The 27,500-nt window shown below is 37.3% G+C and overlaps 2 protein-coding genes across 3 annotated transcripts in view; both read left to right on the top strand.

The window, feature by feature from the left end:
• Nup160 (nuclear pore complex protein Nup160) overlaps positions 1–13,947 on the top strand; it is a 15,345-nt gene extending 1,398 nt beyond the window's left edge. Inside the window, exons 2-20 of one of the 2 annotated variants that reach the window (XM_070120810.1) lie at positions 631–733; positions 1,249–1,326; positions 3,181–3,304; positions 3,676–3,772; positions 3,976–4,180; positions 4,373–4,557; positions 4,756–4,913; positions 5,097–5,171; positions 5,360–5,551; positions 5,686–5,877; positions 6,012–7,540; positions 7,709–7,863; positions 8,188–8,358; positions 10,473–10,640; positions 10,769–10,957; positions 11,074–11,228; positions 11,514–11,627; positions 13,317–13,433; positions 13,631–13,947. In XM_070120810.1, coding sequence (XP_069976911.1) covers positions 631–733; positions 1,249–1,326; positions 3,181–3,304; positions 3,676–3,772; positions 3,976–4,180; positions 4,373–4,557; positions 4,756–4,913; positions 5,097–5,171; positions 5,360–5,551; positions 5,686–5,877; positions 6,012–7,540; positions 7,709–7,863; positions 8,188–8,358; positions 10,473–10,640; positions 10,769–10,957; positions 11,074–11,228; positions 11,514–11,627; positions 13,317–13,433; positions 13,631–13,720 — 4,097 coding nt within the window. In that variant the 3' untranslated portion in view covers positions 13,721–13,947. Of the gene's footprint in view, positions 1–630; positions 734–1,248; positions 1,327–3,180; positions 3,305–3,675; positions 3,773–3,975; positions 4,181–4,372; positions 4,558–4,755; positions 4,914–5,096; positions 5,172–5,359; positions 5,552–5,685; positions 5,878–6,011; positions 7,541–7,708; positions 7,864–8,187; positions 8,389–10,472; positions 10,641–10,768; positions 10,958–11,073; positions 11,229–11,513; positions 11,628–13,316; positions 13,434–13,630 lie in introns of both variants that reach the window. The other variant, XM_070120804.1, reaches the window with a different exon arrangement.
• Positions 13,948–18,828: 4,881 nt separating this feature from the next.
• The window catches only part of LOC113823800 (sialate:O-sulfotransferase 1), a 23,812-nt gene continuing 15,140 nt past the window's right edge, over positions 18,829–27,500 (top strand). The window contains exons 1-4 of the mRNA XM_027376488.2: positions 18,829–18,988; positions 20,049–20,197; positions 24,968–25,073; positions 25,431–25,579. Of these exons, the coding sequence (XP_027232289.2) occupies positions 18,924–18,988; positions 20,049–20,197; positions 24,968–25,073; positions 25,431–25,579 (469 nt within the window). The 5' untranslated portion in view covers positions 18,829–18,923. The remainder of the gene's footprint in view (positions 18,989–20,048; positions 20,198–24,967; positions 25,074–25,430; positions 25,580–27,500) is intronic.

The raw sequence follows: 27,500 nt of genomic DNA, 5'->3' as shown, positions 1-27,500 counted from the left end.
TTACACCTCGGTGTGCATGCTAAGATGGTTAAACGGGATCACCGAGTGTACTAAATCTATAAGCTGTGCTTTCCGCGATCTTATATTTATCTGCGGCAATACCATTTGTATCTGCAGATTATTTCTTGTACCAATTACTACAAATTTTTGTCAACTACGAGAATATCATCTTCAATTTGCCCTTCCCTACTCAAGTCTGATAGGAATGCAGTCACTTTACAAAGAATTACCATCATTTTCATTTCTATCCTGAACCAGTCATTTGAGACAGAAGACTACAGATTTACGCTTGTTACACTATGAATAATTGTAGCTAAAAATAACTACAAGATTAGATAACAGTGTGTTACTAAATACTTTCCAAAATTCTATCACATTATGGTAAATCCAGTGAATTACCCCATAGTGGCTATCTAAATTTATTTTTTAGTAATAGTTGAGAATCGGTACCAAATCTCTTCTTCATACTCGTAAAGGCCAATAAATCTCTCCTCTTTCTCCTCCTCTTCGTCTTCTTCCTCTTCTTCCTCCTCTTCCTCACACTTCCTGCTCCCTTTTCCTCCTCCCTCTTCCTCCTCTCATCTGCTTGAATAACATGACCTAGCATTGATACAATTTCTTTCCGCACAGGAGCTGCACAGAGCACCCTTCAGGATATCAAAGTACCAGAATATGGAGGGGGCTACGCATACAAATCTCTCTCCCCAGCCACCCGTAACAGATACATATATTGGTGAGTGATGGGTCAGATTTTTTGCTTCTCTCACTCTGTCTCCCATCTCCTCTCCTTTCCTCCCTCCTTCTTCTTTTTTCTATTTTTGAACAGATTGGCTGAACACAATATGGTTTAATACAAATACAGTTTATCAAATGATTATCATCACCAGCCTATCCCTTAACCAATAATTATCAACTGTCAACGATCAAAAGATAATCATCCCCATCTTGTCAAAAGCTAAATAATAATCATCAACCAACCTCTTATTAAACAAATATTTAACCACCAACCTTTCTTCCTCCTGAAAAAAGTATTTGTTTGTTTGTTTGTGTGTTAGGGAACAAGGGAGAAGAGGAATTACATTCAATTTTCTTATTTTTTTATATAGCTAGTTTTTTTACTTTTTTTTTCCTTGTATTATTAGCATTGTTTTTAATTTTATTATTGCTGATAGTCTATAAATATTTTTGTTCTTGTTATTGCAAATATTTTTTTTGAAGTGTATACATAATGCAATATCTTCATCTCAGGCGAGTGTGTCACGACATAGTGGAGCTATGGGAGGAAAGTCTTGACCATGACTTTGTACACAACCATGTTCAGCTCAGGTAAGATTTTTTCAGCATTTAGTATGATTGCCCTCTTTTTAAGGAGTAATTTTAGGAGAGTAATGTTCGTTATAAAGTTCAGATATATTAGAATTCTTTGGATTATTTGATAATTTTTTACAGTACAGATGTACTTGCCCCAATTCCATCTCAACAGTATAAATTGCCATGACTCAGTAGGCCCTTCAGGCAATGCTCAAGGGAAAGGTTGATGGGGGCTCTGCCTCCCAACACCCAAGGAAAACACTGTCTTCATCTCAGTATGCAGGATAAAATAAGCGCTGAGTGGACTTTGGCTGTGGGCTGCGCTTTCCGTAATCTTTTTCCTGTATTCGTAGCATGACTGTCTGTGTCTACAGATTATTTCTTGTACTGAAGACTGCAATTTTTTTCTTTCTCTCTCTTCAAGAACACCATGAATTTTCCCTAGCTTAGTGCACCCATACCGTAAAGATTAACTACTACTTCTTTGTTACTACTACTTTTAATGCAGGTTCTCTGTTAGGGTGTATCCCAAGTGCAGTAATAATAAGCAACACTTAATAGGCTAATTTGTGTCACTTATTTTTTATAACCTTCAATTTTCTGTAATATAACCTGTGCCTCCGGTCATGGCGGCCAGAAATGGGATCTTGAGCATGGAAATAGTCCTCCCTGGAGCCAGCGCTCCTCCAGTCATGGCTAACAGATGGAACATTCTACTGGTTTACTGATGGAAATAATGTGAAATCCCCTTCCTAAATTTCCAAGAAGTTTTATCACCCTCCAAGAGCTTAGTCCACTTATGGCAAGTCATTCCCATCACCTCGGCCTTCAGCCAAAATTCTCATGATGACAGATTCCTATCACCCCGGCCCTGAAACAAATTTTCTTGTGACGGCATTTTCAGGTCACCTGCCCCTCAAGCCAAATTTATTCATGAGGTGATCATAGGGGTTAAGTGTAGTTTTATTGAAGATATGCCCATTTATGAGGAGTAAGGATTGTCATGGGAGAAAGAGAGCCTAAGCTTTTGTTGAATTTGTGTAGCACATGGCACTTATTTGTAAAATATGAGCATTGAATTACATAAATATATTATGTTTAGTTATCTTGAAATAATATATAACTAATTTGCAACATATTTAAAATAAAATTAAGCAAACAAATTTTTTTAGATTATGAAATGTAAGTATTGGATCACTTCTAAAGATCCATTATCATTATTTCATTATTATTAGCCCCCTTTTATGTATGTTTCATTCCTTCTTTTTACCAAAGAAGTGAAGAATGCTAAGAAAATAGTGTGATCTCAAATAACTAAAGCAAGGTAATTTGTTAGCAGGTGATATATCAAACACAGGTTTCTATCATATACAGCCCAGCAATGTTACTAGAGGCATAGAAAAGTCTGTACTTTATAAGACACTGAATTTCCATGCCGTATGTTTGAATTTATTTAGTGGAAAATTGTGTAGAAAGTTCCTACTTTTGATAAATTGGTTGGCAATTCCATAGGACTAATTAGGTGAATATGTACTATGTAGCTTACCATGCCACTTTGTAATGGCCTGTAATTATCTAATGTAACTGCATGTCAGTATAGGATGCTTAGCGTACATAGGCATTAGTCATCATCACTCTGACTATGGGAGCAGGCAGTAGAGTCGTATTGCCAACAGTAATATAGCTGAGCCAAGGTACTTTGCCAGGCTTTAATTGAATGTTCAGAAACCTTATGGGCCCTTAAATTTAAAATTTTAAAGATACGACTTATAAAGAGAGACTTCAGATGAAACCCTTTATACATCCATATTCACTTGCTTTCCATGTCTGTAGTGGAAATAGGTATTTATATGTAACTTTTCTTCACAGATTTGCAGACACTCCCGTGCTCGAGGGTTTGAGTGTACATGAAACCCGCCAGTATGTTTACATCCTTTTGGCAACAGTGTCCTCAGTGCACCGCATTCGTTTGCCGCATCCTAATTCAACACAGGCAAGTTTTGATTTGTTTTGGTTATATTGTAGTTATTCTTGTTGTTTAATCAATGTATCCTTATTTATTTATTGGCTCTGTTTTCTTCTTTTTTCTTTATCTCGGCTTTTGCACTCTTCCTCTTCTTTATTTCGAAATAGAAATATGAATTTGTAATTTATGCTTTCACTGTTATATGTGTTGGTTATATATCTGTGCATAATTTTGTCACTCCAAAAGTGTTTTCTCATGATTTTGATGATGAATTATGATATATTTTATCAAATTGAGATGCTATACTTTCTTTTCTTCACCTCTCCTGCTACTCCTCTTTTTTCTCTCATTCTTCTTCCACTTCTTTACCCAGTAACTAAATGTTTTTTGTATTGCAGGTCACAAAGAGCAAGCCATATTCTATCCTTAGTGAGCTGACATTCCAGACTCTGAAAGAATACCATAATTTACACATCCTAAACAGCAGTGCAGTGGGTGAGTCATGATCAATAGAAATTGTTTACAATTATGTTGCAAAGTCAGACCTTAGGACATGTAGACCAAACACTACACAATAATTATTCTTTTTGTAAAGTTAAGAAATTGATTGTTTTGTTGTCATGAGTAGTATATGACAACATAAAATAGATAAATAAGAAATGATGAATATATATTATGAAAGGTTCTAATTCTTATAGGTGCAGGTGAGGGTCTTCCTCACACAGCAGGCACCCACCTTCTGGCAGGTGAGGGAGGGGATGCAGTATTTGTGCTGGGACAGACAGGTGGAACTCTGCTTGTTGTCAAGATGTATGACTTGCCATACTCAGTATTCACAGAGACCATCAAGAATGCCTCTCTTATGAACAGGCTTTTCACTGGTTTTGTGCCAGGAATGTTCAGGTTTGTAAATTAAATGATTTTCTGCATCTTTTTCTTTTTGTAAGTTAGCCATGGCATGGCCTTTTGTTATTTTTTAGAATCTTGTTATTTAAAAAATTGTAGAAGAAGAATGATCTTGAAAGCAAATATTGAAATAAACTTCCAGAATGCTACATTAATCACATTTGACATTTTCTTTCACTCTCTCATCAGAGGATTAGAAGGTTGTGAAACAGTGACAAGCCTTGTGGTTCAAGAGATAGCTGGTGATGTGGTAGCAATAGGAATCTGTCGTGATGGGAAAGTGCGTGCCTGGTCTTGCTCCAAGCTACAATGTATTCTTGCACATGATACCCTTGAAAATACTGCAGAAGCTGGCCGCAAGTTGAATCCTGGAGGTTAGTATACTTACTTTGTGAATTGTTATTTATTTGTACATTTTCTTTCCATAAAGTTTTAGTTTAAGTATGCATTATATAATCCATGCAATGTTTTTATTATTATTATTATTTCCTTAAATTTTCTATTTGCCACATCAAACATTTCATATCTTTGAATAGTCTAAACAATAAAGTGGTTGACATTTTTCTTGGCAGCTCAGCGCCACCAAATACGAAGCTACGGCCAAGGGGAGGAGAGCATCTTTGGCGTATTCCTGAACTTCACAGAGAAACAACTCCTTGTGGTGTATCAGCCGACCCTAAATTTGGGACAGATTAGCCTAAGTCACATCAAAACACTATATCCTCCTCAAGTAAATAAGTTTTTGTGTCTTGGAAGTATGCATGGTTTAGCTGTCATGTCTTGAACTTTATACATTACAGTGTTAGGCTTGTTATGTAAATGTAAATTATCTTCATTCTGTATTTGTTTAAGATTATATATTTTTATTAGTTTCTCTTCTGTACATATTAATTCTTTGTTTTCTTTTTCCCAGTATGATCTAGTTGACTTCAGTGTAACTTCAGCCTATATATGGACGTTGTGGACTGATGCAAACAATGAAACACAGGTAAGTAAATGCAGTAAAACTTGTATGTAGAAGTCTGATTTTTTTTCTGAGATTACGTATGGTGTGCATGTGATAACTAGCCAGTGATTACATATTTACAGTCAGTCTGTACCCCACCAAAATAGCTCAACATGTTCTGTTTAATGTGGCAAGTCCTCAATAACTAACCAAGAAATACATCTTTCCAGTTGCTGTATGCCCCAGTAAACAGTGGAGAGGGATGTAAAAACCCCCCAGGACTCTCCTCAGTGGTACTGGAACAGCCGCCAGAGAAAGACGTGCCCCTCACCGATCCCTTCCTGGACCCGAGGGAGATCTACCTGAGGGAATTGTTCATGCCAAATAGGTTTTCTGCACATACCTTGCGGAAGGCACTTGGGGTGAGTGTGTCTTTGTTTTATATTTTGTTCTTTATTATCGTAGCCAGAGGAATGAAAATTGATATGAAAACTTTGGAGACAAGTTTCAAGAATATAATTGATATTAGATGACTTAACGTAATAATGCATTTCAGATTTACCGAAGAAACATGGACATGTCGACATTAATAGATCGTGGAATGTGGAAGTTGCAAGAGGAAGTGGAAGCTGCCCTTAGGGACCAGGTGGAGTCAAGATTGACATCTGACCTCACTGAAGAGGAGGTGACACAGATTACCATAGAGGCTTGGGCAACTTTCTACTCGCATACACTTCAGTACCATCAGGTTAGTTCATGAAGGATTTTATTTATGGTTGGTACAGGTTTTACTGAAACAAGTAGTTGAAGTTTTTAGTTATGATTTCTGTTACGTTTGATTCTGTGTGATGCTGTTTGTCTAGAGAAATTATTGTTTTGCAGGTTGGCCACAAGCCAGTTGGTGTGATTGGTGTAGGGGCAGACCACTTGGTTGGAATTGTCAGAAAGCAGGTGGTATCATGGGTGCGGCCAATGGATGCCCTAGAGGTGGTTGCTTTGGCCCCAGTGGAAAGTTTGAATGTGGCAAGTCTGGATGGAGTGCTGAGTGAAGACACTGTGGTGAGCACTGCTGTTGTGGCTCTAGCAAAGCCTTTGCACCTGGTAAGACAGATGGTACCCTCTGAGGTAGCAGCTGCATTTACTCTGGACTTGTACCACCTTCAACCTCCTGATCAAGTTGGCAATTCCATTACTACGTCACTTCTTGCAGATAATGCTACCCTGGCCACCAGCTTAGCTCAACAGCTAGCAAGTGTTTCAGGTTTAGTACCAGGATTATGGGCATATTTGCATGCTTTACAGTTAGACATGGGAATGCCTGATGCCCTAACACTAGAAAATGGAAGTCTATGTGTGCCCGAGACACTGTCTGGTGTTCTTTGTGGACATGCAGGAGCTGCTATAGTTAGTGCTGTTGTGGCTCAGATTGCAAAAGGAAGGCTAGAACTTTGCAGGGACTTGCTGTTGCTCCAACAGGTGGCACTTCAACTAGGCCACCAGTGCCGTCTGACACCAGAAGCCTCAGCTCAGTTACGGTCAACATTGCTCCCAAAGACTACACTTCTCACTCAGGCATACTTTGCATTGTTGCATGTATCAACCACAGCAGCGATTCATCCCAGCCAAGGAACTGTGGAAGTAGCCAAGCGACAGTTAGCGGCTCTCTCCCTGAACGACGGTCCCAGTGGTATCCAAATGCCACCGAATCCTGGCCGTCCAGCCACTGTCCTTGAACTGTACTTCCTTGGCAGTGGAGGGGACCAAGCACGTTCCCTCATAGCTCCTTCTGTTGGAGGGGCTTCAGAAGGTGCCAGTAGTAATGTTGATGGTGGCTGGGCACAGCTCTTGATGCCATTGTCAACCACATTAGCTCAGCTGGCATGGCCCATAAGTCGTTGCCTCATGTTGGTTGAATGGCTGGTATGGGGTGGGCAACATGGAGCTGTCCAAGAGTATGTCAGGCTTCTCCAGCCATGGTGTGAATGGAACAGCTGTTCAAGGAAGTTTCTGTTGGGTGTTGCACTACTAAACCAAGGAGAGGCTACAAAAGCTGCACAGTTGCTTGTGGCAGCCATGGAAGGGGTTGTAACAGAAGATTACTTAGGTGTGAAAGTAGCAGGTGGAGCAGTTGACACCCCTGCAGACCAGCTACGAGTCATGTACTGCTTGCGTGTGATTCGTTTGCTGGAGCAGAGTGGACAGCCTGCACTTGCTCTCCAAGTGGCCCAAGAGGGTGTTGCTATGGCCTCCTGTGATCATCCATCCATGTCTGCACTTTATTCTGTCATTTTTAAGCATCACCTCGAGTTACAGCACCACGATGAAGCATTTACAGCCCTGTTAGCCTGCCCTGATCAACATCGCAGAAGAAACTGTCTGCGTCAGCTCATTGTTTCACTTCATGAACGCAAGTATGTTTAGAGATCACATTTGCTTTTAATTGGTCCTTTCATTCTGACTGCTTCATATTGTTCACTAAAAGTCATAGATTTTTTCCCCTCCAATTGTTTGAACAAGTTGGTAAAACCTCACATTAGTAAAAGGAATAATGTTGATAAGGTTTTATTTTAATTTAACAGATGCCTAACCACCTTAGTCAACTACCAGTATGGCAGTCTTGAGGCAGATGTTATTAACATCCTGGAGAGTCGGGCTCGATCAGCTGACATACTTGTTAACAATTATTATGATCTCCTGTATGCCTTCCACATCTCCAAGCACAACTACAAAAAAGGTAAAGTTTCTTGTAAATGTTATTATATAAGCTAGGAATTCAACAACTGAATTCTCTGAAAGGTTATTGTGATTACATTTTTTCCCCATTTAAGAGTAAATTTGACTCGCCTTATCATTTTACTTATTTTTGTATGGTCTCATGGGTAAGCATTGGTAAGACAGCATATTTTAAAAGAAAAAAGAAAGGAATTAAAGATTTCCTTCAATATTTTTAAACATGATCTGTGGTATTAGACTTCGAAGCAAATATTGTAATCTGAATATTATTTGATATCAAGAGCTTTCATTTCATAATAGGCTGCAATCCCTTCTCTTTTTTCAGCTGCGAGTGTCATGTACGAATGTGCTCTGAGGCTGAATATTGAGGGAGTTGGGGAGAAGGGACTCCAACAGCAGGCAAAGTGTTATCTTGCTTGCCTCAACTGCCTCCGTCATATTCCACCTCAGCAAGCATGGATTATCAAACCGCTGCCAAAGTCAGGAGAGGACGAAGGTGATCAAGAAATGGCACACCGAAAGTCGAGTAATTCTCTTACCTTTGTCATTTCTCCTTCAGCCTCTTCCTCTGTCAGCATTTCCCTCTCTCTCTCTCTCCGTCTCCCTCTCTGTGATCATCTCCCTGTCTCTCCCACTTCCTCTCTCACTCTAATCTACTCTTTCCTCTCCCTTTCATTCTTCTTCTTTATCCTTCTCCTTCACTCCCAGCCTCTTGCTGTTCCTTTCCCACTTTTTCTATGTCTCTGCCTCCTCATCTTCCTTTCCTTTTCTCTCTGCATCTGTCTCTTCATCTTCCTTTCCTTCTCTCTGGCCCCTTTTCTGCCATTCCCTCTTCCCCTTTTTCTTACTCTTTTTTTTTTTTTGTTCCCTTCCCCTCTCCCTCTCTTCCTCTTTCTTTTCTACCACCTTCTCCATGTCTTTACCTCCGTTCCTCCTCTTTTTCTTTCTTTCCATTCCTTATCTCTCCTCTTCCCTTCTTTGCCTTCCTTGTCTTTTCCCTCTCCTTCCTTCATTCTCTCCTTCTCTTTCTCCTTTTCTCCCTTTCCCCCCTTCCTCTTCTTTTCTCTTTATTCCTTACACTCCATCTCCTCCTTTTCCTTCTGTTCCTTCCCTTTTTCCTTCCTTCCCTTCTTTCCTTCTGTCCCTTCTCATTTTCCTATCTTCTCTCTGCCTCCTCCCCTTCCTCTATCTTTCCTTTCTTTCTGTCTCCTTCTCCTACCCCTTTCCTTCCGTTTCTGTCTATCCCTTGTTTCTTTACCCATTTCCTGTCCTTTGTTCGCCAGTTTTCCTTTGTTTCTTTTCTCTTCCTCTTTCCCTCCTGTCTTCCTCCTCATTCTCTTCTGTTCACTTTGTTCGTCTCTCTCCCTACTCTCCTCTTCCTTCCCTTCCCTTCTTTTCCTTCTCTCTGCCTTCTTCCCTTCTTTTATCTTTCCTTCCTTATGGTCTTCCTTTTCCTCTCCTCCTCCTCCTCCTTTTTCTCTTCTGCTCTCTCTTTTCCCTTCTCTCCTCTTTCTTCCCTTCCTTCCTTCTCTTCCCATTTTTCTTTCTCTCTTTCTCTATCTTTTTTTTCTGTCCTCCTCCAATTCTTTTTTTATTTTTCCTTTTCTTCTGCTCTCCACCTTCACCTCCACCTCTTCCACCTCCTTTCTTCTATTCTGTTCTCTTTATTTTTTTCTCTTCCATCTCTCATCTCCTTACTTTCTTTCCTTCTACCCTTCCCCTCCTTCCCTCCCTTCCCCTCTTTCCCTCTTTTCCCATTCTTTCCTTCCTCTCTTTCCCTTCCTTTCCCTTTATTCCCTCTTTCTCATGCCTTCTTTCCTTCCTTCCATTCCCTTTTCTGCTTCTCTTCCCTCTTTTCTTTTTTGTTTATAGTGGTTAACAATGTTAAAGCAAAAATATATTGCCAGTACAGTGAAATTAGGACTTGCTTAGAAATCTTGCTTGGCATAATTTATTAAGATTATTAAACATCTACCAGATTAGTAGCGTAAGGGGATTGTCCTGGGGAATGACCACCTCCCTACTCCATCATTAAAGCATTAAAGAAAAAAAAAAGAAAATGGTTGGAGGTAACTCATTGATTCCTTTTGTATAAAATAGAGCATAGAATTGCACTCCACCTCATATATAATTTTGACCTCATACCCTCATGGGGGGGGCACCCCCCAAAAAAGTTTTTTAACCCCCCCCCCCCCCTCTTCTTCAGTACATCACTACTCCCAGTTTTTTCCTGAACAATCAAAAAAAAAAAAAAAGTTATAAATCACTGATATAATTTTTTTCTGATATTGGTATACGAGTGTTCTTTAAACATTCACGAACTCATATCTATGGACAATGTCATAATCAAATGCTGTATGCACGATTGCAACAAGCAAAAGTCCACATAGGTGTCCCTGGACACTCATAGTGAAGTACCTCCCCAGGTGTTTAGCGGGTCTTGCTTTCGCTGCCCAAGAACTAGCCATAGCTGGGCTTTAATACTCGTTTGGTAGTTTCCTCATCCATGTACCTATACTATATTCTAGCCAGCTCAATTTGACCCCCTAGCTAGTTGATAAGTTTTTCTTCATCCTTTTTTATCATCTCATTTTTATTTTCTTTCACCAGATTCTATTAGTCCCAAGCGAAGCAGCGATGGAGAGTCAGTAGCACCCCCACTCAGTCGCCGTCGCCCACAAGTCAAGGTTTTAGAGTTGCCACACATTGAGAGAGAGTATGAGTTAGTGCATGCCAGGCTCAAGATTGTCAAGACACAGCCTGATGCCACAGCATCAGGTAAGCCAAGTGTAGGGTTTTTGTAAATTGTGAAATAGTAATGAATTGGTATAAAATGAAGCAGTTTTTTTAGTGATTGTGAATTAATTTTAATTGATATTTCTATAACTTTAAACCAATGTTTGCAGGTGGCCCACTTAGTTCAGCAGACACCATTAGTTTGCTAACCCATGGCAGGCTTTTCACTGAGGCAGTACGACTTGCAAGACTTTTTGAACAACCCATTGCTCCTATCCTTCAAGGATTAGCCCACACATGCATACATCCTCAGAATACTCTTAATAAAGCCAACACACAAGATGAGAATGGAATTTTAAGTGAGTGTTCAGATTTTGTAATGTTATTGATGCATTGGTGATATGAAATTCAACAGATGGTGAGAAGTGCCAAATGTTGCTACATATTTTTTTTTCTCTCTCTCTCTCTCTCTCAGGGGAAAGTGAAGAAGCACAGATGTGGTGGAACCTTCTCAGGGAGTTGGTGGAAGGAGAGGAACAGTCAAATCAAACGGTTCTTCACCATGCTGTGACATCTGTGCTCCTCCAACACTCAACCACTTTGCCCACTTGGCTAGTCAACTCTTACATGGTATGTTTACTAGTTCAACTGCAGTGAAAGAGTGCCATGATAGAATATTTGTGCATATTTTTATATAATTATCAGATTTGATCTACTGAAATCAGTTTAGAAATAAACATGGATATGAATCAGTGAAACTGTTTTGTGAATAACAGCATTAGTAAACATTTTGGATATAATTTTTCTTTGTTTCTTTCTTTAATTTCTTGTTGTTTCCTTGTAAGATGATTGTCATTTGTTTGTTTATTCTTTATAGATTAAAGAAAAATTAAATGATTAATGTTTACTTCACAGGTGCGAAATTGTGGCGAGCTTCTAAGGTTGTATGTTGGCCACGGCCTCTTAGAAGAAGCAGTAAAACTTGCTTGCCAGTACATTGACGGTGTTTTAGGTCATGGAACAGAACAGGTAAATCACTATAAAAAAATTACTATTGACAACTAACCCATCAGCTCCAGGATCATACAGCATCCCTGTGTCTTCTCCTCCTCCACTTCCTACTACTACTACTTCCTTTTCCTCTGTTTACACATTGATGGTTTCTCAGACACTTGGTTAATTACAAAGCCTACTTGATCATATCTGTTTACATCATTCCTGGAATTTTTCTTGTGAAAAGTTTTTCTATTACTATTATTGTTACTATTAACTTGAATATAATTAAACCTTTATTGCTGATGCTTATAGTAATAGAAATTATAAATGGTAAGAACAAGTGAGAACAAGGAGGTCTAGTAACTAGTATTTATGAATGTATAACTTCTCCAATAAGGATTTTAACTCTCACTGCAAGACTGCATATCGGAGAGGTTATATATTTATCATATCAATGCAGTATGGCATTATTCCATCATTGAATACACCTCAGGATTTCTGATTTGGGATATGAACTGCTCTTTCGATATATACCGAGTGCCCAGGGGGAGAGTGTACTCACGTATGATTAAATAGGTAATCTCTATGGAAGCTAGGTAGCTCCTAGTTGCACTCCTTTTAGTGGGTCGTGTATCTCAGTGGTTAGAGTGACCATCTTGCTGTCACCTGCAACGGCAGTGCGGGTTTGAATTGAGAGGTTATATATTTATCATATCAATGTGGTAGTGCATTATTCCATCATTCATTGAATAGACCCATTTCTATGTAAACAAAATCATTAAAACTACTGTGGTCAGTACATCTATACATGAACCCCAAGCATCAAGTGATTAAAGATTAAGCAAATTGTTATTGTTAATTTGTTTTAACATCATTTTCTGTACTATTTTGTTGTTGTTGTTGTTTTTTTCACCACTGTTATTACAAATTGATAAATGTAATGTAAAGATATATTTACATTTAAGATTTTTTATTCGTTTAACCAAAGTATAGAATTTTTTCTTTCTTTCTTTTAAAGACTTTTAAAGACTTTCTTTTAAAGACTTTTTTTACTTTTACTCCTGTTGACTTAAAAAGGCTTAGGAATTCTTTAAATCATTCATGATGGGTAACATCCTCTCACATCTTAGGGAAAAATTCACTGACGACAGGTGACTTCTAATGACATTAAGAGCCTGGTTTGCACAGCTGGTGTGACACCTTGTGTGCCTGGCTATGAGTTACACAATAACCCGGGTGTGAAGTAGTGTATCCTAACACACTCTTGCCTTACCAAAATTTGACTTATCATGAAAAAGGTGTACTACTAGTTAACATCATCTGCCTGTTGATTTTTTTCATTTTCTCAAACATTGATTGGTTGGTCATCTTCAAAGTTTCTTCTGTATGGGTTTAAATAAGCAGACGTGACTTGTTGGAAATAGAAAATTATATATGTCAGCACAGATGATAAGTTTCTATAGCCTGTGTTGCTTCCACCTACATTGTTGGTACCATTTTGTGTTAGTAGAGAGAATGCCTCATGTTTTTGAGTTATCTGCTGCTCTTTAACAATTCCTATAATAGCATTGCTTTTGAATATGTCTTCACACATTCCAGCGCAGGACAGTAGTCCTCTTTAGGGCAATATTTATCTATTTGTATTAGGCCCAAAATGTGGTTAAGAGAAAGTTTTAGTTAAGGAAAAATTAACTCTGCTTACAATCTTGTGTCAATTTACAGGTTGGTTTGCCAAATGCTTTGCATGCAGGTGCTGCTCCAGTGTGGCTTCCATATACAGCCCTTGATAAACTGCTGTTAGAACTGCGGGAAGTGCAGCAGGACATACACTTTGCAAAGGTAATAAATCTGAGTATGTTTTGGTATATGTGTGTTTTCAGTTTAAGAATTCCAATAGATAAATAGTAGTTATTTCTATTTGATATTTACAGAAACAGTGAATTTTAATATTTTCTTCAAATTTCTTGCAAACTGCTTTGGTTGTTGATGTAGCAGATAATTTTGATTCACATTAATTAACTTTTCCCAAATTTCAGTTGTCAGCAGAGTTGAATGATCGCCTAAAGAAGTACAACCAGGAGCTTGAGAGTGTTTCACAGAATCGCATTATCTTGCTTCAGGGATAATTGAGATTAACAGCAAGAGTGATTTTTGTAATAGGATTATTTCAACCAAAGTTGTAATAGAAGGGCTTCTTTATGTGGATGAAGCAAATAAATATTTCCCTTAATTTCTGCGGATTGTATGGAATCAGAGTTGCACTTACAATGTGTCAGTGTGATAATATAATTTTTTTAGGATTACGAAGCAAATCATTTGACTTTTGTTATTTTTTAATAAAGATGCTTATATATTTTTTCTTTGGTCTTCCCATAAATTGTGTTATATTTTATAAATGTGAGAAATTTGGCCTAATATTCGAACAAGTTTATTAATTTCCTGGCACAAAAATACAAGGAAAAATAGGTTTATTTTCTATAAATAAAACTTTGTTAAAATAACCATGTCATTCTTAGTGAGTGTGTGTGTGTGTGTGAGAGAGAGAGAGAGAGAGAGAGAGAGTGAATGTATCATCCAGTAACATTAAAGAAAGAAAGAAAACCCGTACCTAAAAATCAAAACCTGTACAAAAGTTTGCTGTGCTGTGTCCGGTCTCTTTCCAATGCTATTCGGTGGTCTTAGACATTCAAAAGTTTCAGCTTTACAAAGCAAACATTGATCTGCTCTACTGACTACATACTATAAACTACTCTACACCTGAACTCTGAATCTATAGTTTCAAGCTAAGAGTCTAGATTAGTTCTAGAGTTTTAAAGTCGCGCACACCAGCACACCATACCCTAAGGCGCCATATTGTTCTCAAAGATAAGATGCTTCCTGATTGGTTGTCCTCTAGCACGTGACTACAAAGAAGCTCAGATTGGTTTCCGGCTACATGTGCCTCTGATAGTAATATTTATAGGTTTACGAAAGAAAAACCTGGAGTGGTTTCTGGTCCGGCCTTATTTTTTTCAAAATGCAACAAATCGGAGCGGCGAATCCGAAAAGCAACAAATAAAATTGTGCCCTTATGAATATTAGGAAATGCACACCTGTTTTGAGTGGTGTGAAAAAAGAAAAAAAGTGAGGTCAGATCATAAGTAAGTAATGGCTTGGCCGAGGTTCACGATACGCCCGATCTGAATGCTAATGATCAAAAACGTTATTCCCAGAAGGCTAAAACTCCAACTGATCCCCCCCCCCGCAACACACAAGATCGATGGGAGTCTTTCACAGGAAAGTCTGCCACTAAACATCGTAGCCTACGCAAAATATTGTGAAACTTCATGGTTTTCGTCAGTCTTATGAAACATTTCCGCAGAGATGGGTAATGTTAAAAGCCGTTATCCAAAATGCGATACAGATAAGTATCATATGTCAGCTAAATCTTACCGCATTAGGCTTTTAAGTCTCAATGTTGTAAAGCCACAATTTTACTTTTGAAACAAAAGTCTGGCAAATAAACTTCATTATAACTAATTTTCATTATTTTTGTTGTTGATGTTCACCATCACTATTATCATTAATACTATTTTTATAATTGTTGGTGCTATTATTGATATTACTACCATCACTATCATTATCATTATCATCATCATCGTTATCATCCCCCCATTCCCATGCCCACTGTTGGCGGGGATCATAGTAATAATAATAATATTATCATTATTATTATTAGCATTGTTGTTGTTATCATTATCATTGTATTATTATTATTAATAATAATAATGAACTACATGCACTCAGAGAGCGCATACCTCCGGCAAGGAAATTATCTTTTTGGTAACGTTGATTAATTGTTAGCGTTCCTGATGCAATAAAAATATTCACACTTGACGAATTACATTCAACATTTATGATCCGGATCAACACTAATATTTAATGGCATCCAATTTGGAATTAGTTACACCTCTCGGAAACGTTTCATAAAAAATTGTTGATAATTTTTTTGTTATCTTGTGTAGGATCCGGATCATCACCAAAATTTGATAGCATCTAAGTTCCGCTACAGCACACGTCTGAGAAAAAAAGAAAAAAGAAAGAAAGAAAAAAAAAAATCCCAAAAAACTCCTTGTCGGAAGCAATGATAATAATGGGAGAGCATGAACAGGGTGGATGAGACTGGAGTGCCTGGATCTAGAAAAGTGGTAGAGATTCGGGTGTCTGGATTTATGATGATGAAATAATTTGACAAGGAGAGAGACGGAGGTGGTAGAAGCGGGATGAGAAAGAGGTACCGGGGAATGTAGAAACATCTTGAGAGGAAGGGGGAGGAGCGGAGAAAACCCTCGTCTGCGTGCTCCTTGTATGGCATGAAGCGAAGTTTGAATCTTAGACTCAATCCTGTAGGTTGGGCAACTCATAAAATACATTATGGGAGTAATCACAAGTGGCAAACATGTGTAATTATGTAATGCAGTTTGACTGATCGTGCCTAGGTTAAGCACACATTGGGCATCGAGCTGTGAGCGGCAGTGTTCGGTAGAGTGGCCTAGGTGCCAACAATTCTGGCATTGACAAAGGGGGGGGGTGACATGATCGGACACGGAGGAATTCTCCGCCAATATATAAACATTGTGGGAGAGGACAATATTGATGAAGGACTTACGGCAGCCAATGTAGCATTGTATTGATACTATATTATAGTCGACGAGGCAGGCGAGTAAGTCTCCACAGTCTGACCAATCGTTGTTATAGACAGGGCAGTCTGCTGGAGAGATTGTTCCAGTACAAGTATTGGAGGTACGAGGCAGGGCTGGCGGAAGGAAACTTAACCTACTTGTTTTAGGAGGCATTAATGGCAGAGGAGAGAGCTGTCAGAGTAAGGAGCCGTAGCGGGGGTCACAAAAAACGATCTCATTTGGTTGTGCTAAACAGAGCGCTCAAAAGGTGTGTAGAGGTAAGTGTAGTAGAAGAACGGGGCCTTATGGAAGAGGGAGTGGTGTTAAATGATTACTAAGGACAGTGGGCATTTAGGAGGAGATAGAAGTAGTGCCCAGAGTCGTGGTCAAAGGAGAGCCTGGGGTCAGGTAAGCGAGAAAATCAAAATCAGCGGAGCTAGACGATAAAGGGGCAAACCTCATTGCCCTTAATGAAGGCACAAAACCTTCATTACAGTCGTATGTTGGGAAGAGAAATGGTCGACCCCTCAGGCTCCCCTGAGAAGTAAGGGATAGACAACTAAAACAGGGGAATGCCGTACCCATGTCTCCCCTAGACCGTCCATGGCTGGCACAGTCACCCTTTAATCCTCTCAACACGGCTCTCACATCTTAGGAAGGGGATTGTGGAAGGGGTTGGAGAAGAAAGAGAAAAGGAGAGGGAAAGACGAGAAGACTGTGAAAATTAGTCATTATTTTATCAGTATTATTGATATTATTATCATTATCATCATTACCATTGTCATGAATTACTGTTATTATTATCTTTATAATTATCGTTTTCATTATAATTAATATCAGTCTTTATTATCATTTACATCATTATCATCATTGTTGTTATCATCATGATAATTACTATTATCACTAATAGGTATTATATATTATCAATAATAATATTATTATTATCATTGTTATCATTATTTTTGTTGCTGTTGTTTTTATTATTGTTATTATGGTCATTGTTATTAGTATTTTTATTAACATTATTATTATGATCATTATTACTATTATCACAATCATCATTCTCATTACTATTATTATTATCATGATAATAATAGTTATTATTGTTATGATTATTATTATCATAGTTATTATTATCATCTTCATCATCCCTATTATTGCAACAATGATTATTATCGTCAATACTTTTATAGTTATGATCATTATTATCATTGTTATTATTATCATTATTATCATACTAGTGCTATTATTATTATAAACATTGGTATTATCATCATTATCATTATTATCCTTATCCTTATTTTTGTTATTATCATTATTATTATTATCAGTATTGTTACTATCATTATCAGTGTATATTATAATAGTCTTTATTATTATCATTAATTTTACTATTATCATTGTTGTTATTATTACTATTCTTGTTGTAATTGCTTTTACTATTGTCTTATTATTATTATTATTGTTGTTGTTGTTGTTGTTACTGGTGTTATTATCATGATTATTATCATTATTTCTATTATCATTATTATCATTTTTATTATCATCATTGTTATCATTATCATTATCATCATTATTATTGTAATAATCATCAATATTGTTATTGCTATCATTATTATTATTATTATTATAATTACTATTACTACTACTATCATAATCATCACCGTCATCGTCATCTTCATCATCATCATTATTCATTACTCTCATTATTATAATGATTATTATCATGAATACCATTGTCATTGTTATTATCATATCATAATCACTGTTATCATCATCATTATCATTATCAATATCATTGTCATTATTATTATCATTATTTTCATAATTATGATTATTGTTATTAATATCATTATTATCATTTTTATCATTACTGTTTTCATTACTACTATCATTATTACGATTATCTTTACTATTCTCATTATTACCACTATTATCACAATTATTATTATTATTATTATCATTATCATTTATCATTATTATCATCATCGTGATATTATCTTTCATCATCATCATCTATCACTAAAATATGATTATCATCGACAGCCTCGTTATCTTTGTCATACGCTGTCAACTGATATAACAATAAGAGTCAGATAAATTATGTAAAATACTAGAACTGATAGAGAAGCAACGATTAAGAAATGGAATACAACACCCATTTGTAAGGAGATGTTTACGCGTTGCAACCCTGACGAAGACTGACAATAATTGGAGAAAATTCCCAATATGGCATCTGCGAAATCGTCGCTATGGAGGTTTATAGTCTCCGACATTCGTCTGCTCTGTGTGTGTGTGTGTGTGTGTGTGTGTGTGTGTGTGTGTGTGTGTGTGTGTGTGTGTGTGTGTGTGTGTGTGTGTGTGTGTGTGTGTGTGTGTGTGTGTGTGTGTGTGCGTGCGCGTGCGTGCGCTACAGGTGTTTGCAAATCTTCAAATTCTGGCGTATCGTCCATATTATATCTATAATTCAGGTAAATCAAATTAACCTAAACTGGATTATAAGATCTTCGAAGCCCGAAAGGTAAAAAAAAAAGTTGAATAAGGTACACGTGTATGTACCACTTACAACTCTCATGCATAGATTATCCGAAGGCGCCACACTTGACGTTGGAACTCCGGAGTCGAAAGGCGTGATCGCTGGCGGAGAGAGCAAGGGGTCGCTTCGGCAATGAAACTGCGCAACGGCTTTTTACGTTATTTTCCCGCGCTCGTTCTCTTCGGGATCTTGTTAATGTGAGTGTCCTAACCCTTCATGCTGTGAGGACTTTATTTATCAACGTTTGTTAAATGTCACTTATTTAATTATTATTATTATTATTATTGCCGCCAAGGAGGTTATGTTTTTGGTCGCGTTGGTTAGTTAGTTTTAGTTTGTTTATTCGTTGGTTAGCTGGATAACAAAATATCATGAATAGATTTTTCTGATTTTTTTTACCAGAGGCGTGTCAGCCTAACATGGCCATTACATTTTGGAAGCGATCCGGTTATTATTTGTTTGTTTCTGAGCAGGATAACCCAAAAAAAATATGAACAGATTTTAATGAAAATTTTACCAGATTTGTGCCTTAGCTTAACTTAGATTCCATTAAATTTTGGTGATGATTCAGATCCAGGATTATCATTATCCGTATTGCCTTGCCTCTGCCAAGGAGGTTATGTTTACTGAGGTCACCTGTGTACTTGAGAAAAATGATCTTAATGAAATTCTTTTGTGTGAATATTTTTAATGTGACCTTATTCCCTTGACGGAGGTATGCACTTTCCGATTGTTTCTAGTTATTCATTTTTCTTTAGTTATTTTCCTTTTTTTGTAGTTTAGCCGCAAACAGAATGGCGAATATCTGTTACTGACAAAATACTTCTTGTTTCCTGTATTCTTTAGAAATTCATTGCTTTTAACTACATCCCATGTACGATGGTGACATAGAAGGATAAAACTATTACGTAGGATAAATAGATAATCACAAACACTTACTAGATATATCTTCGTGAACTTTTGCACATGACTTTCCTAATTAGCAGTCCAAACGTACCTGCAATCACACCAATCTTAATGTACCTCAGATTGGTGTGATTACAAGGTGCTGGTCGAGCAATCTTGCGGACCTGCGTTCAATCCCACGCCCGGCCAGTGAGTGGTAACCGCAGCCATTCCTTGCTCAAAGGGGGAGATTTGGGCAAGATAAAACAGACAGCATGTCACAGCAAAAAAAAAAAAAAAAAAAAAAGAAAAAAAAAAAAATCCATCGTAATTAATAGAATTAAAACTAAATCTTAAAATATTTCTACGCAGAATCGGATGCGCCTTCCGAGATGCAGGTCCCGTCCGCCTCGTTTCCAAGGCTGCTCCTTCGCCTCCAAGATACGGGGGAATTCAAGACACGCTGAGAGACGTTTTCATGGACATGCTCTATGACGAGGAGGAAGAAAACGAATGGAAAGGTAGGAATAGGTTAAATCAGATACGTTTAAAGATTAATTTCCACTGTGCAGGTTATATAAATGTGGGTCATTGGACAACTTTTACGATTTCTAGGACCTCCTCCTTCTCCCCAAATTCAAAATCAAAGTACCACGCCGACATTAAGCCACAGCATTTTGTTTTCTTGAATAGCGGGCCCGCCGACATTCATTTCCAGGAAAATGAAAAAAAGTGAAAATCCCGAATCTTTTTCGTTCTAATTTCCCGCCGATATTGTGACGTCCGCGAAAAAATAGCAAAAAACAAATACAAATAAATTTGTCTTTCATTGTGTATGGTATCGCTTCTCCCGTCCCCAAAACAAAAATAAAATATGTTTGGTGGAAATACCTTACGCTCATGTGTCCTGTCATGTCTGTTGTCTATCATGAATATTTTTGACTTTGATTTCCACAATAACAAATTCTTTATGAAAGAATTCTTTGTCTTCATTCAACTCCTCAAAGACTTGTAGTAGGACAGAATTGCACCTCCCTCTTTGGAAGGGAGGAGATACACTCGTCTGATTTTGGTGCTGGGGATTTTTTCCCCACATCAACTGTTAAATTCGAACCCCCTTCCCCAGTGCTACTGTCGTGTCGCAATCCCCTTTATACGTGCAAAATGAAGTTTAACCTCTCCCGAGGCCACGTGTACAAATGTGGGAGATAACGGTTCCAACGAGGCCCCCATTTTACGGTTTCTTTGCCAGTTATAGGTTACACATCTAACAAGGGCGATTAGACAGGTTTAGCGATTGTGGGATAGTGCCTGGCATGTCAGTATCGATGGCCCTTCAGTTTCGGTCACGTTCATTAATTCTTTTTTTTTTTTCTTTCTTTCTTTTAACCGTTAAGTGAGGTTCAGATGATAAATTAAATTACGCGCCCTTCAGTGTTTTCACACCCAATTTATATTGTCCGTGCGCAACGTGTAGCAAAATTGATGTTTTTGACTAATACGGTCACAAGGAAACAAGTGCGCGCGCGCGCGTGTGTGTGTGTGTGTACAGTACTTCTTGGTTATGAGCATAAAATCATATGTAATTTAAATAATTTCTCTTAAACTTTGGACGCCACCCTTTCATATGCATATTTCAAACATTAAAAATTCATAGGCCAGTTATCACAGGCCACATTACTGATTTACTTCACGTTTCAAGGTTTTTCTGCCGTTCAGACCTTCAGTCGGCACCGCGAGGCTTCCATGACTCAGTTTTTTGTATTTCTTCCCCATTGAAAAGTTTTCTAACAGTCAAATGGGTAATTTCAGTCGAAATATTGAATATATATTTGAATTCCTAAGGCATGACATGTATTGCCTACTTCATAATTCTAAAAATCTTGCTCCTCGTAATAAAAAAAAAAAAAAAATCGAGGACGTTGAGTAGTTCTCCATTCCTTCTCAGTTCCTACACCAGTCGTTTAAGCCTCAGTTACTTGGTTTGCAATCTGCATGGATACGAATTTGGATGATAAGGTCCTTCTCTATATATACTTATACATAGAGAGAGGGAGGGAGAGAGAGAGGGATAGAGGGAGAGAGGGAGAGAGGGAAAGAGGGAAAGAGGGAAAGAGGGAAAGAGAGAGAGAGAGAGAGAGAGAGAGAGAGAGAGAGAGAGAGAGAGAGAGAGAGAGAGAGAGAGAGAGAGAGAGAGAGAGAGAGAGAGAGAGAAAGTGGGGGGAGGGAAGGAGAGCGAGAAAGAGAGAAAGATATATATATATATATATATATATATATATATATATATATATATATATATATAGAGAGAGAGAGAGAGAGAGAGAGAGAGAGAGAGGCGGGGGGGAGAGAGTGCAGTTTTATCGTCATGATATTGAAAGTAATGTATACACGATATTAAGAGTTATTGAAACACATGATTATCGAACTGAGATATGCTTAATAAAACACCTGTTCAGCGGTGTGTCTGACGGCATTTGGGAAATGTCTGATCGAACTTTGTCTAGAAACCTCGAAATCATTTTAAAGGAATCACTGCAAGTGACTTTGTGTATCCCGGACCTCCTACAAGTCCTCAATTTGTCTTTCATAAAAAAAAACTACATCTACAGACAAGATCGTATGTGATTTATGTTTTACTTTCTTAAAATTATATGGTTTACATTTATAAATCTCTTTACAAACGCATTTTTGTCAAAAATTGATATGAGAAGCAACGTCATCGGTGTTTGGGTATCGTGGTTGGGCTAAGGATGCCAGTTACACCAGTTCCAATTGCTCTTTTTAAAGGAAAATCCCACACATTTGAAGCAGTATTGGTAGCATTGGCTAAAAGATTTTAATATTTGGAACTAGATTTAAATGGCTGACATTAGTTGTCAGTGAAAATATTTGCGAAATATCCTGATCCAATGACAGGCTTCGTTACAAACAAGAGCATTCCATTCATAGGCCATCTTTCCGCTGACAAGAAACTATCTCACTACACTAGAAAGTGTCGTCTTTTTTCATTGGCGACATTTTCCGGGCCGATCGCGACAGGAAAGCTGCCGATGCTTCCACGCTGCTGCTGAAGGTGCGCGGATCCACCTCCACTCCTAGGAATCGTGCTGCAGTTGACGAATCTGATTTTGTTTTTGAATTGTATCAAATAACAAATCATTGTCTTACTGATGTAACATTAGGAAATAACAATAAATACAAGTTGTTAGTTATCAACATCTTAAAATTAGAAATCAAACGACGGGAAACTATCGAAATCAGTTGAAAATGAGAGGGTCCTAAGCGCCTCCCATCATACTTTTTTCCTTCGTCTATCGACACACTTCTTTAAATATTTTGAAAACGGCACTATTGATTCATTGATATTGACTACATTTAAAAGGATAATAAAGTTTACATCTGCATATTCAATTATACATACAAAATAAGTAAAATGATCACGTAGAACATATAAATTTTCGTAATATTCTTTTAACCATTCGAAGACATTCCATAAATAAAACATGAGATCCTTCCCCGTGTATCATTCGTCATGGAACACCTTTGGAGGCCTGAATATGCCTAATTAAAGCATAAATGATATAAGAAATTATATAAGCCGTGGCCCTATTAATATCAAATCAAGTCAATATTAAAGCTTAAACTCTATGTTGTTATCTATAGTAGTAGAGCAGATTTTCAATATTATATCTCTGTTGCTTGAGCAGGACGATCTAGTAAAAATGTTCATATATATATATATATATATATATATATATATATATATATATATATATATATATATATATATATATATATATATATATATATATATGTATGTATGTATAATATATATATATATAATATATATATAATATATATAAAATATATATAATATATATAATATATATATAATATATATATATATATATATATGCATATATATATATATATATATATATATATATATAAAGATATATACATATTATACATATATATGATATATGTATGTATATATATATATATATATATATATATATATATATATATATATATATATATATATATATATATGTATGAATATACATGTACATATATATATGTATATATGTGTATGAGTGCAGTATATATATATATATATATATATATATATATATATATATATATATATATATATATATATATATATATATATATATACACATTTACACACACACACACATATATATATATACACATTTACACACACACACACACGTAAATGCTTTTAAGCTTGTAATTAATGCAATAATATCCTCATTGATATTATCAACGTTACTAATATTGCACCATACAGTGTAGCATCAACTCTGAACCTCCCATTTACTTCGAGTTTCAAAACACGCAGAGGTGCTCCGCTAATCAGCCAGGTGCAGTTGCCTATATATTCTTCCGCCCCCATAAATAAGGCCGGAGTTATAGGAAAGTGTAGCACGAGTTCCTTGACGGCGGAAATAAGGCATTATGCATGTATTGACAGAAAAAAAATGCACATCTTAGAGGTGTCCTTTTGGGAAGAGAACATGTCGGAATTAACACTGATGAAGTCACTGATAGAACCATTAACAGATACTTGACACCTGCCTGTTAAACATAAAGAAAAAATCTTATAAAACATAACATAATGGCCCATACATAGAAGCTTTCTTTAATCAAACAAACAAACAACAAAATACTTTTCATTATTCATAACATCCATATCCATATTACTTTATAAAAGAAGAGGTTCCTTTAACTGTACTGCATTGCAAAATGCTCTGAACAACAGAGTATAACATAACTGCGAGCTTGTAAAGACAAAACAAATAATAAAGTCGATCTATAAATACAAGAACATACGCAGCTCCGTAACCTCTGCTTTGATGTTACATAGTAATTAATTCTTGCATCATCCTTCTGCTTTGACCATAAACGGAGAGGGATTCGCTAATCCCTTGGCAAAGCCTGAGCAATGTCCTTAGAACTTGAGGCATTTTTTTTTTTTTTTTTGTAAAATTTCTCATGTCCACATTTAAACTATTTAAGCATAATGTAAGCACAAAGAAGCATATATAGATTGCAAAGTAGAGGGCAAATCAGTACAGTTCTTCATTTGGACTAGTGGGGGATACACACGGACGATAAATATTGGCAGATACACAGAAAACAAACCAAATGAAACCCTCCCCCTCGTGATTTCACAATAAAGTGTACCCCCCAAAAGATCTAATTCCAGTTTCGCCAAAAAGAATATCCGTGCTTCTTGAGAGACAATTTTGGACGTTCCACAGCGATGCCAGACGAACGAAACGGCCAACTACCCGAGGCGCGGTGGCCGTTGTTGGACCCCAGCATGCCCAACGTTCCCTTGTGGCCCTCGGATCCTGCCTGCTCCATGTGAGTCAATCCACATTCCTTTTTCTCTTTCCTTTGTAAAGTTAGGTCTATGTGTATGGCTCCGAGCGTTTCCAGAGTTCTTCCCTTTCATCCCCAATCCTAAAACAGAAAATATTCCTGAAAACGTCGTGCCGCTTAACAAGGAAAAAAAGAGTCGCTGCAGGCACACATCGCTTTAAAATCTTTCTCGTTTTTTTTCATTTGTATATTGCCAAATATGGAAATACATGTATGTTCAGTGTATACACAGTAATTGTAAAAGGTAATGTTTCAATCCAAAGAATGTCTCACAAAATCAGTTAATTTATATACAAATAAAACGTTTAACTTGCCATCACCTGTTCACCATTCTTCCAGGTACAACGTTTCCTTTGCTCTGAATATCACTAAAACTTTCCTGGTGTCGTATCCGCGATCCGGCAACAGCTGGACGCGCTACCTGATCGAGGGGGCGTCGGGGGTTGCCACAGCGGCCATCTATCCTAAGGAAAAACTCTACCACTTTGGTAAGTGTTGTTAAAGGTTATTTATGGCATGAGGAGCATGTGTGTGTGTGTGTGTGTGTGTGTGTGTGTGTGTGTGTGTGTGTGTGTGTGTGTGTGTGTGTGTGTGTGTGTGTGTGTGTGTGTGTGTGTGTGTGTGTGTGTGTGTGTGTGTGTGTGTGTGTGTGTGTGTGTGTGTGTGTGTGTGTGTGTGTGTGTGTGTGTGTGTGCAAAGATAGATAGATAGAGAGAGAGAATGAGAAATAGATATAGTTGGAGAGTGAAGTGGACTTTAACCATAATGTTGAGTAAAAAAGGTTTGAGGGTATAATTCTATTAGAAATCACCAAACATTGAAGAAAATGGTCGTCTTCAGTAGCACATTAGCTTTGGTCCGTAAGGGTCTCAAAAGTTGGCCCAAAAATCCACAAAAAAAAGCATCGAGAATAACGTGTTTCAAGTCGAACTGAAATAATTCAACTTGGAGAAATTAAATTGTTTGGGGTTACTAATTAAGACGTTTTACAGAAATAATTTTTGCAAAAGATATTTTTGTAACCCTAGACACCATACCCACAAATAAAGACGATTTTTCTTGGGGTCTGTGGAAAATACAGGGTGCTTGGATTCTTGAATGACATGAGGACCCTCAAAATTGGTTTTGTATAAAAGAGGGAGTACACATATTATGATTGATGCTATGGATAAAACATTATTTCAGTTAAACAATGTAATTTAAGGCAGCGATAGGCCTACTAATTAACGTTTTGATTACGCTTTCATGTACAACAGATTTTTTTCCAAACTATAATTTTGTAGCCCCAGACACCTAATCCACAACTTGAGACGCAATTTTTCTAGATTCTTTACATAAGATACCTGCTAATTAGTGACAAATTATTGAATCGTTCACAGTTTCAAGTACACATATAACGAAATTATATTAGTTTTTGATAATTAAGGGACGCCTGACAGCACACCAACAACCTAGAACAGTAATACATGAGGTTTCCCGGTGAGGCATTTCTTTTTCTTCTTTTCCTCTTCTTCTTCTTCTTCTTCTTCTTCCTCTTCTTTTTCTTATAACAATTTAATAGTTGGATGCAGGATAAGCTCATTGTAGGTTCTGAAGATTCCCAGTCACCTGATACATTGAGACAAACACCAGTACATAGCCATGCACACGCACCACAGAATTCCTTCACAATGGTTGCAAAATCATGGATTTCCTGCAGCCCCGTCTGTATCATCCAGATGAGCTGAAGCTTGACCATATCCCGAAAGGTAGGGACTCGTGGTGCAGGCGGAAAGTCAGAAAAAAAACACATAAGATGGATGCATTGTCTTTTGGGAAAGGCTAGATCAGTAGCAACTCGAGGAGGTCATGACGTCAGATTTTGATGTCTCAAATGTTGCGATTCTGTTTTTGGTAAAAAAAAACAAAAACAAAAACAAAAAAAAACAGAGGCTTTATTTTGATGTTGGTAGCACCCACGAACTAGCCGGATAGCCCGCTCTGCTGGCAAGAATTATTGCAAAAAGCGAACGGACAATTATATTGCGAAATTGAGGATGATAATATTTCACTCGAATCAGTTATAAGAAATTACGAAGTCGCTACCACCACGAAATTCGTGCACTACAGGACGAGCGGTGAATATGGAAAGTCTGCTGAAGGTAAGCTTTTACTACACGCTCACAGTTGCAGCGCTGCAGGTACAGGTGTAGCTAGCTAGTTGGGTAGGAAGCCTTCTTGCCTTATGTAATGCATGTTTCAGTGTTAGCCCTAAAGTATACGGTCACAGGCAAGTAAGACGCGACGTAACGCCTGAAAAGCCATTGAAACTTTAACACTGTTGGATACTGTACAAAATGTAAACATGTGTTATTCTAAGAATAGCCCGGTCTGGTATCCTACACATTAAATGAAATACCTTTTATTCAT

This window comes from Penaeus vannamei, chromosome 1, assembly GCF_042767895.1.
Source record: "Penaeus vannamei isolate JL-2024 chromosome 1, ASM4276789v1, whole genome shotgun sequence".
Classification (NCBI taxonomy): Eukaryota; Metazoa; Arthropoda; class Malacostraca; order Decapoda; family Penaeidae; genus Penaeus; species Penaeus vannamei.
Note: the sequence above shows the minus strand (reverse complement) of the source record. Positions and strands in the feature narration are given on the sequence as shown.